Below are 10,748 nucleotides of genomic sequence, written 5' to 3'. Positions count from 1 at the left end.
TTTGTTTCATGTATGTTTTTGCTTTTTTTTTTTATTGAAGGGTTCTCGCTTGTTGGTTTGGTCATTATTGTAGGTCTCAATATAGTGAAACATTTAAAGCCGATAGAGAAGTTAGAAAGGGCTTATACACCATTGAGAGGATGTACCTGGATATGGACACAAGGATTATCATTGACGAGCAACTAGAGAAGTTCAAAAATGCTGAGGGTATGTTTGGTATGGACATGGCCAAGTTGACAAGAGCTAAGAAGCAACCTGATTTTAAAATTTTAATACTAATTGAGTTACTTAGTTACAAGTTACATCTATATTTTCATTTCAAATGATTATGAATTGTAATCTAATAAGTTATTTTTAATGAAAATATATCATAGCATTATGGTGGGAGAGTTTTGGAGAAGAGTGCAAGGAGCTCCAAAGGCTAGCAATAAGAATGTTAAGTGGCATTGAATGCAAAAGAAATTAGAGCATATTTGATATTGTACACTCAGAAAGGAGGAGCCGTTTGGAAGCTCAAAGGATGAATGCATTAGTGTTTGTAAAATACAACATTCAACTGAATGCATTGGTGTTTGTAAAATACAACATTCAACTTGAGTTGAGGCAAGAGAAGAGGCAAGAGAGGGGTGACACATATGATCCAATTTGTTTATCTGATATGGAGTCCGAAGATGGATGGATCCCTAAAAAAGAAGGTCCAGAACTACCCGTAGATCATTCATGGATGGACATTGAAGAGTGCTTTAAAGTTGATGGAACGGTTGGGAAAAAGAGAAAGAGAGGTATAATTAAGATCTCTATTATATATTTATATTATTATGAACTTCTAGTTTATATGAGTACAATTTTACTGAAAGAACTATTTTGAATGTAGGGTGGAGGAACTTGAATGCTTATGGCCGAAAAAAAGGAAAAATGAAAGCAAGTGAGTTGGGTGATGAAGATGAAATTGAAGTGCTTGATGACAATGAAGTCATTGAACTCGAGGGAGAGGAAGAGGAAGAAGAGTTTGATGAAGCGAGTATGGCGGATGATGATGATGTGGAGGAACTTGACCTTGAAGATGATTGAGGAATGATTAATCAAAACTATCTTGGAGCTTATTTACTAGTTTAATTGTGTTTGAAACTTTGAATGTTCTTTTTTGATGCAAGTTGCAAGTTGCAAGTACTATCGTTATTTGCTAGGGCTTACGTTACGCTATTAAGTATTTGAAATCTTGAAACTTGTGGATCTTGTGTTGATTATAATTGCATGTATGGCATAACTATATTGGTTTTTGAACTTTTTATTGCCATTTATGTAGAAATATAGACCACGGAGGGATTCAGACCCACATCTCTTGCGATAAAAGCAAGTGTCTTGCCTATTTAGACCACGTGATCATCTATTTATCTTTTAAAATACTATCTTTATTGATTCAAACATGAAATATACATTTTGTATGCATTTTAAAAATCATGGCCGAATCGGAGCGATTCATGATTCGCTACTGGGCCTTTTCAATTCTCGATTCGATTCACGATTTGACAACTATGGTGACAACAAAGCGGCTATAAATATTACTCATAATCCTGTGCAACATGACAGAACGAAGCATATCGAGATTGATAGGTATTTCATAAAGGAAAAGTTGAGCAAGGATTTGATATGTATGCCGTTTGTAAGGTTTAAGGACCGGTTAGCTGATATATTTACGAAATAGCTTAGTAGTAAGATTTTTCATCCCATTGCGTTCAAGTTGGGCTGGATAGATATCTTTGCACCAACTTGAGAGGGAGTGTTAAATTGTTAGGGGTTATTTTGTTATGTATCTTTTACATAGGGGTATATTTGTACTTGTACCTTTGTCCATATATATACAAAGTATGAGAGAGAGAAACCCAAGTTTGTGGGCTCTCTTTTTTCCCCAAGTTTATAGGAACTAAAGAGGGACGACAAAAATTCTGTTGAAGTGACAAGCCCAGACAATTTGTTTCAATCAGCTAACAGTTCTTTGAAAGACATCTCAAATATTAGATCGTTTGGATCTTTCTAGAGTGCAAAGAAGATGTGGGAGTATTCGCACGAAAATTTTGATATTTGGGGTGTGATCGGCAATTAGGGAAAAAAAGGGAAGAAGTGCCTTTTGGATTTATGGATTGGAAACCCTAGACGGCTAGACCCAAAAAAACGAAAGAAGTGCCTTCTGGATTTCAGTAGTACTACAGGTACAGCAAATTCCATATAGCAGCCGTGTACAGATCCACTTGTGTGCCCGTCTCAGGTCCCACAAAGATAATCGGAGCTGCTCATTTTGTTCAAAATATATTGTTTAGGGTCCCTGTAAAAAATTATCTCAATCCAATACCAGTAAGGGCACTTTCGAATTATCCAACTTTGCTTCAGAAATTATGGCCAAATTATGGCTGAAATTTTGAAGCAAAGTTAGATAATTTGTAAACGCCCTAACTGATATAGGATTGAGATGATTTTTTACAGGAACCTTAAAACAAACATATTTTGAACAAAATGAGCGTTTTCGATAATCTTTGTGAGACCCAATATGGGCGCAAAATGAATCTATACGCGGCTGTTATACAAGGTTTGTTGTACCCTTAGGCCCTGTTTGATAGCAGTAATAGATGAATGAGATTCGTACAGAGATGAGATTAGGATTGGGATTGATAATGAATACGTTTGTTTAAAATGAGATTCGATGATGAGATTATTAATATTATGTTTGTAATGAGAAAGGATTGATAATGAGAATGAGTTGAGATTGGACTATGAATACCAAGTCTCAAGGGGTACTGTTAATATCCCCAATTTGGCGTATTGCTAATCCCATGGGATTCATAATCCGGTGTAGTTTTGGGTTACCAAACAAGGGATTAGGAAGCCATTGAAATTGTTAATTCAATCCCAAGGCTGAAGGGGTTAACAATCGGTGCCCTAGCATTTCTATTTGGATTTGGAGATTAAAAAATGATATCAACACAGATTTTGTATTTGTACCGATGGGTACAGATCAGTTTCGGGGCCTTTTTGGTTTCAAAAAAATGATGTGATCTGCTCATTTTGTTTACAATATTTTGTTTAAGTTTCCTTCAAAAAATAAGCTAAATCAGTAGGGGCGTTTACAATGCATCCCACTTTGCTTCAGAATTTAAGCCTGAATTATGAGACAAAATTGGATGTACGTAAACGTCTCTACAGATTCTGATTTAGCTGATTTTTTGCAAGAACCCTAAAATGTGGTGGCTTTGGTTACGAGCTCGGTAACCTTGCCAGATATCGTTAACCGAGGTCTCGTAAAGGTCCGATCCGCAAGTTAATACAAGTGGTGGACCGCAATGTATTGTTCGGATAACCGCTTGGTATCAAGCCTTCTGTGCCTACTTCGGCAACTATTGACAAGATGCAATATATTTGTATGGATGTTCTCGAAGCCACCTAAGAGAGTTAGTTACACCAGATGGGACCGCGAGGATTACGTGGCAAATGTAATCATTGAGGTCAGATCTGGTCATGTGCTCCGTAACCGTTTCGCTCTTTTCGTCACATATGACGTCACTCGAGACGGTTACCCGAGCATACCCTTCACGTGCAAGCTTGGAGGCCAAGTAAATCTAGGTCTATAAATTACAAAGGGATACTCATCTTGAGAGGTATGCAATTCTTCCATAACCCTAGATCTACATTTTCCCCTGAGATCTAACTTGATTGTCGGAGGGTCGCTGGGCTACCCCAGTCCTAGTGACTTGTTGCAAGTCCAGAAGCAGGAGAACGAATCAGCGGAGGGAGAATCCTAGCCCAGGTTAAGGTCCCGTCAAATCGAACATCCACACTAAACAAAATATTTTAAACAAAATGAGCAGATTGTATCATTTTTTTGAAACACTAAGTGAGCCCAAAACTAATCTGTGCGCGGAATTTATGGATTATGAGTAGGAGGGTGATGTCTGGTGGTAGTGTATGGGCTCTTCTATGATTTTTCGGGTTTGATGTATGTTGGTTTTTCCTCCCCTTCCCCAATCTTTTGTTTTTAATAAAAAAACATTTTGCCGATAAAAAAAAATGATAAAATGGCCTATGTTTTTTTTACCAAAAACTTAATGAAAACACCCACTAACAAGGGTGCATTAATTACGTTTTGTATTTCAACAAGAAGGCAATAATACAAAACTAATGGGTGTTTTGGCTAAATAAATTAAGCCAGATTTTTTTTGTTCTTATTAAAAAAAATTCGCATTTTTTAGTATTGCGTGTGTTTATTTATGAATTGTTGACTTGTTTCACCGAGAGAAATATAAAAATTGAAAAATTATTATCAAAATCTTGAAAAAGTTTATTAAAGACGAATATAATCCAAAGCATACAGACTTTTTGGATTATTTTCATCTTTATTTAAAGAAATATTAGATTGACTCATAATTCTTTACCTTTTAGATTCCTCTTATTGGTATGAATTAAAATACACAAAAAATTGATATAAAATTAATAAATGCATAAAAAATTGAATAAGAACAAAAATAATATAGCTCAATTATTAACCAGATGTTGTTGACAAGTTGGTCAATGGTCATACATTTCTTTCGTGTTAGAGCTCATCGTAATTGTGTCTTATCAGGAGATTTTCAGTAAGTACAAGTGTTATGAAAGAATGAAGATGACTGCGTTTTCCGTTCTGTTAGGATTTTTATTTTTTAAGAACTTATTTTTTCTTTTATGAAATAGATTATTCTTTCATATTACATCATATTTAATTTAAAAAATAAATACTTATTTTAGTTGGTGAAAATGACATTTAAGCAAGGAGAGAAGTATAACAACACAAAAGCAAGAAGGTTGTTCCATCTTGTCAGGTTCCCAAGCTCTTATTTTTACTTAATTTTTTCATTTGCAAAATCAAAATGGAATACATTTTTTCAAGAAAAATGATTAAGATAATTTAAGCAAAGCCACTTCTTAAAATTTTTTTTTTTTTTTTGAACGGCAAGCCACTTCTTAAATATCATTCCATTAATTCGTATTTAGGGCCTCTTTTTTCTTTGGGAAAAAAATCGAAATGGTCCTTGTAGTTAAGTGTTTGTGTCAACTTAGTCCTTGTAGTTGTAATTAACTCGATTTACACTCTGTACTTTTCATTTTTTTCCAATTTGGTCCAATTGTTAACTGCCGTTAGTCCGCCATTAGTCCTTTTAAATAAAGACAAAAATAAGCCAATAAGCCAATTTTTTCGTCTTTATTCAAAAAAATTAGATTTCGATGGTAATTTTCTACTTTTTAGGTTCCTCTCATCATGACGAAGCAATAGTCTCCGAAAATTGACAAAAAACTAATAGATGCGAAAAAAATTAAATAAGAACAAAAAAAAAAGCCACTTGGCTTATTTAGCCGAACAACCCCTAAGTTTATGTAATATTCTTACTTTTGGACATGATTCTTTATCATTTTGTGACTTTTGGATTTATATCATGTAATGATTTTTGAACATGGTTCTATATACATTTCAAGTACTATGCAGAAAAATAAGACATCTCAATATTTGTCCACAAGTTGAACAGGTAGACAATATTAGTAGTGGTTATGTTGTCTCATGGCTGATCATGAAAATGTTGAATTGGAGGGCAACTTTTTGCAGAAAATTATAGCCAAATTTCTTCTTAGGTGCTTCCTTATCAATGGAGAATAGAAGAATGAGCTATGTTTTGGTTCAGAGGTATATTAGGTAGGCCTGTGCAAAAAATCTGTCCACCCGCGGACCCGACCCAACCCGATCCAAAGGGTCTTGAGCGGGATCGAACATGTAGTTCGGACGGGTATGGGTTCATTAATTTTCTATTAAAAATCAGATTTCGATTCGGAGTCCGGGCTGGTATGTTTCTTACTCGACCCGACATGACCAATTCATAAAGATTAATTCAATTTTTGATCGGACCCGACCCGACCTGACGTAAAGAATCGGGCTCGCGGACTGTTCTTACCCCTTTTTGGTTCGGTTTGCGGGCCTAAAACATTTATTACCCGACATGTTGGGTCGGGTTCGGGGGGCAAACCCGACCCGCGTGACCTGTGCACACCCCTAATATTAGGGCAAGAGGGGAATGAGAGAATTACTATTTTAAACCCAAAAAACGGGCCATTTGATTTTGCTGTTAAAAGGACTAACGGCGGTTAGTAATTGGACCAAGTTGGAACAAAATGAAAAGTATAGAGTGCAAATCGAACCAATTACAACTACAGGGCCCAAGTTGACACAAACACTTAACTACAGGGACCATTTCAGTTTTTTTCCCTTTTTCTTTTTCTTTTTTTGTCATTCGTTAAACCAACCTTCAGGTTGGTGTTGTGCAGTGAGGCGTGCTGCGCACTTTCGAATCATCGGATCATGTATCCAACAGCTCAGATCTCATCTCGGCAACCAACGATCAAGAACCGTTCATTGTTGAGATGAGATCCGAATCGTCGGATGTACGGTCAGACGGCTCAGAGGTGCGCAGCACCGTGCTGTGCACACCACTTCATAGCACCATCCCCATTCGCCGTTAAACTTAATCCATGTTATCCAAAGAGAACTTGGAGGAGAGAAATGGGACTTAATGGATCGAATCCTGCCTAAATGCATGGGGCACAAGGCCTCACCACTTAGGCACCCAACCACTTGCGTATTTAGAGCCTTTTCAATAGATTGATGATTAGCTAAATTGTCACTTCCTTTTGCGTAAGAGTTGAATTAACTCAACAAACACATTCAAGACCAGCCATTTGAAGGAAAGAAAATGATAGGTTGCTGGCAACAAGACAAATTCCACTTTCCCGAGTGCTCTGAAACTCATTGGGGCTATCAACTGGACAACATATGGGACGCACCAAATAAAGATTTCTTTCCATAAAATTCGGTATCTGACACAAAAAAATCGACTAATTTTACCGTTCACTACGGAGCTCAAAGGAGAAATAAAGCTCTGTGTGAACTAGCCAAATGTGTACAAGAATTGATAGCATACAAATCAAAAATCAAATTAACCCAGATCAAAAACTTCTTGAGACCTCAGCCTGATCGTTCAGTAACAACTATTGCGTCAACTTAATTAGGAGTTGACATACAAAATAAAGGTTGATCAAACTCGAACTCAATACCACTAACAATTCAACAGCAATTGATTAAACTATAGGACGTATCAAATCATGAACAAACAACTACAGTTAAATATCGGTTTGGACTTGTGTTTCCACCATGAATATTCAGTTTGTTAAGTTATTTAGGGAGGTATATCATATATGTACAGTTATAGTGGATGACCAATATCATTGCTCTCTCTCTCTCCATGAACATGTGATAATCACCATTAGTTATAAGGAATCAAAACCTTTAAATACTATATTTATTGGTTGGTGCAATTATGTAAAGAATAGGTTACAAAATGGATTTTACAAAAGGGACTCTTTTATACTAGTATATTTATTCCAACGGGCCAGGCTGGCCTCGAGGACGTGCTTGCTCTTTCTTTTCTTTTCTTTTTTCCTTAAAAAATAATAATAATTTAGAAAAGGAAAAGGCGAGGTAGGGCTGAACTCATATTTGCTGTTACAGCGTTGGAAAGTCCCTTTCCACTTCCTTAACTTTCTATAATTCCTTCTCTAAACGAAGCTACTGATCATTAGTAGTAGTTTGATTAGTATTTTATACTATTAATTAATCAAGTGGATTCCTTTTTAAAACGCACTCTAAAAAGACATGGCAGGCCAACCCACGAGTAATTATTCAGCGCTGCTGGAGTACCATATGGCGTTGTCTACGCGGAGTACCCAACGATTTACGTAGCGACAAACTATTTGGTGGGGCAATTATAATTCACTTTTGTTAAGTGATTGAGATCGAGGCAACGAGTGACGCACATTATGTTGTAGCGATATTTTATAAGCGAGGAGTACCACATGCATAGTACTTTGAGAGTATATTTAATAATTGGCCCCAACCAACACCCCTTGCTTCGTTGTTCTGACATTTCTACCCTCCACCACCTTCCTTTCCAACTTCTACTTTTCTTTTCCGAAATGCTACTGGTACATACAATCTGTGCACAGATTGTGCACAGATTTTGTGGTGGGGCCTACCATGGGTTCCACACAAATGATCCGAGCCGATCCTTAAATGTAAAACATTTTTTCAAGGGTTTCTTCAAAAAATCAGCTCAATCCAATACCTATAGGTGCTTGATTTAATCATCTAACTTTTCATTACCCGAAAATCTGAATGAAAATTTAGATAATTAGATCGAGTACTTATAGGTATTAGATTGAGCTGATTTTTTACGGGTACTCTTGAAAAAATATTTTACATTTAATGAACAGCTCGGATCATTTGTGTGGGACCCGTGATGGACCCCACCACAAAATCCATGCACAATCTGTGCACAGATTGTCTGTACCAGTAGCATGGTTCTTTACTTTTACTACCATTTTCTTCTCCCATACTACATATTTTAAGCCACTAAAATTTCTGCATTTGTGAGGATTGGAGGAGATTCAGACATGAATTGTGGATCCGGAGATGCAGAAAAGGCAAAATCAATGAATGGATCATGTTAATTATAAGGATCCCAAAATACCCTTATGTTGTGGACTTCTCCCGGATTGGGAGATGCTGCCAAGCAGAGGTGCTTGGCAGCGGTGCCGAGCGCATCTCGGCCGTCCAAAAGTGTTTTGGATGGCCCGGATGTAAAGGTACCGAACGGATTTAAAAAAAAAGAAAAAGAAAAGGAAAAAGATGTTTCGATTCGGGCCGTTGATTCCGAGATGAACGGCCGGATTGGCCGCTCGGCACCCGCTCGGCAGGGGTGCCGCTCGGCAGGGTCCCCGGGTCCGACTTCTCCCCTTTGATCGAACTTAAACAGATCGAAGGCCTATGTATAACAAAAGTAAGAAAAGTTTCAAGAGAGAGAGAGAGAATTACAGAAAAAAAACTATCGGTTCAAATTTAAATTGGTTTAACAAGTCTCAAAAAATAAAATCTGGTTACATATTAAGGTCCAGTTTCCCAAAAATAAGCTTAGAGCTTTTTTGTGTTATCGTTATTCAATTTTTTTCAACATTTCTTAGTTTTGCATCAAACTTTTGTTGATTGTTTTTGGGTAAAATTCATAATTTTTTACTTTCTCAATTTCTCCCGTCGAGACGAACCAGATTATTTTTGGATAAAATTCATAATTTTTTACTTTCTCAATTTCGCTCGTCGAGATGAACCAACTACAGTGAAAAGTTTGAGAACGTTGCTATAGGTACAGCAGATGCTGTACAGCAGCCGCGCACAGACCATTTTTCTGCCCGTCTCGGGTTCCGCAAAGATGATCAGAACCTCTCATTTTGTTCAAAATATTTCGCTTATGGTCCCTGTAAAAAATCACCTTAATCCGATATCGGGAAGGGTGTTTACGAATCATCCAACTTTACTTCATAATGTACTCTTCCCGATATCGGATTGAGGTGATTTTTTACAGCGACCATAAACAAAGTACTTTGAACAAAATTAGAGGTTCCGATCATCTTTGTGGGACCCGAGACGGGCACAAAAATGGTCTGTGTGTTGCTGCTATACAGCATCTGCTGTACCTGTAGCTTTACTGAAAGTTTGATACAAAACTAAAAAATGCTGAAAAAAATTGAATAAGGACAACACAAAAAAAAGAAGAAGAAGAAGAAGAAGCTACAGGCTTATTTTTTAAAGTTAGGCCTAATTTTACATGCAACTTTTTACATATTTTTAATTGTATTTAGAAAAAATCATCTATGTCGATGGCACTATTCGTAAATTTAATATTGATCTCGACAGAAATACTCCTGGTCTGGAATTAATCGCCCCCCTCTCTCTCTCACCATCACCTCTCTTTTAAAGTCTGAAGGCTATCCAAGTAATTTCATTAAATTGGAGAGTCTAGTTCCTTTCTAACCCGATATATATATATACACAGTCCGGATCTCTTAAGGGATCCCGCACGGTACTCTCCTTTCCCGATCGAATTGCGACGATCCGAGCCGCTCAAAGTGATCAGAATGTGATTTTAAGGGTACCCGGGAGAAATCAGCAAAAAAAATGATCGGAAAAGACTTCATCCGAACAGTTTTTTATTGAACGGTTCAGTAAAAAAGTGTTCTGATCAAGCCCTTCCCGATCATTTTTTTTGCTGATTTCTCGCGAGTATCCTTAAAATCACGTTCTGCACACTTTGAACGGCTCAGATCGTCGCAATTCTATCGGGAAAGGGGAGTCCCGCACAGTAAGCCCGTGCGGGATCTCTCATTGGATCCCGAGTGTGTGTATATGTGTGTGTGTGTATATATATATATATATATATATCGGAACGGTTCAATGGACACCCTAAAAAAACACCCCAAAAAACACCCATAATCTCATTCTCATAGTTCCCGATCAAATTTTGATGATCCGAACCGTTCAATGTGTGCAGAATGTGATTTTAAGGGTGCCCGCGAGAAATTAGCAAAAAAAATGACCGGGAAAGGTTTGATTTAAGCAGTTTTTATTTGAACCGTTCAATAAAAAACCGTTCGAAACTGTTCGGATCAAGCCCTTTCCGGTCATTTTTTTTGCTGATTTCTCACGGGTACCCTTAAAATCACGTTCTGATCACATTGAGCGGCTCGGATCATCAAAATTTGATCGAGAGCTATGGAGTGTTTTTTTAGGTGTCCCCGGAACCGTCCCGTATATATATATATATATAGCTTCTTCTCCCAACTAGCTA

The 10,748-nt window shown here is 37.1% G+C and overlaps 1 protein-coding gene across 1 annotated transcript; it reads left to right on the top strand.

The window, feature by feature from the left end:
* The first annotated feature begins 631 nt into the window (after nt 1-631).
* On the top strand, nt 632-1,454 carry LOC131319484 (uncharacterized). Its single transcript, XM_058349736.1, has 2 exons — nt 632-782; nt 875-1,454. The coding sequence occupies exons 1-2, from the start codon at nt 659-661 to the stop codon at nt 1,069-1,071; spliced, it is 321 nt and encodes a 106-aa protein (XP_058205719.1). The 5' UTR covers nt 632-658; the 3' UTR covers nt 1,072-1,454.
* Nucleotides 1,455-10,748: the final 9,294 nt, after the last annotated feature.

Source organism: Rhododendron vialii, chromosome 3a (genome assembly GCF_030253575.1).
Source record: "Rhododendron vialii isolate Sample 1 chromosome 3a, ASM3025357v1".
Lineage (NCBI taxonomy): Eukaryota > Viridiplantae > Streptophyta > Magnoliopsida > Ericales > Ericaceae > Rhododendron > Rhododendron vialii.
This window is presented reverse-complemented; position numbering and strand designations above follow the sequence as displayed.

Bases quoted from the DNA above. Each gene is read 5' to 3' on its own strand.
- LOC131319484 (XM_058349736.1), top strand. From the start codon at position 659: ATGGAGTCCGAAGATGGATGGATCCCTAAAAAAGAAGGTCCAGAACTA. The intron at 783-874 runs GTATAATTAAGA...TTTTGAATGTAG, and splicing joins TGGGAAAAAGAGAAAGAGAG to GGTGGAGGAACTTGAATGCT.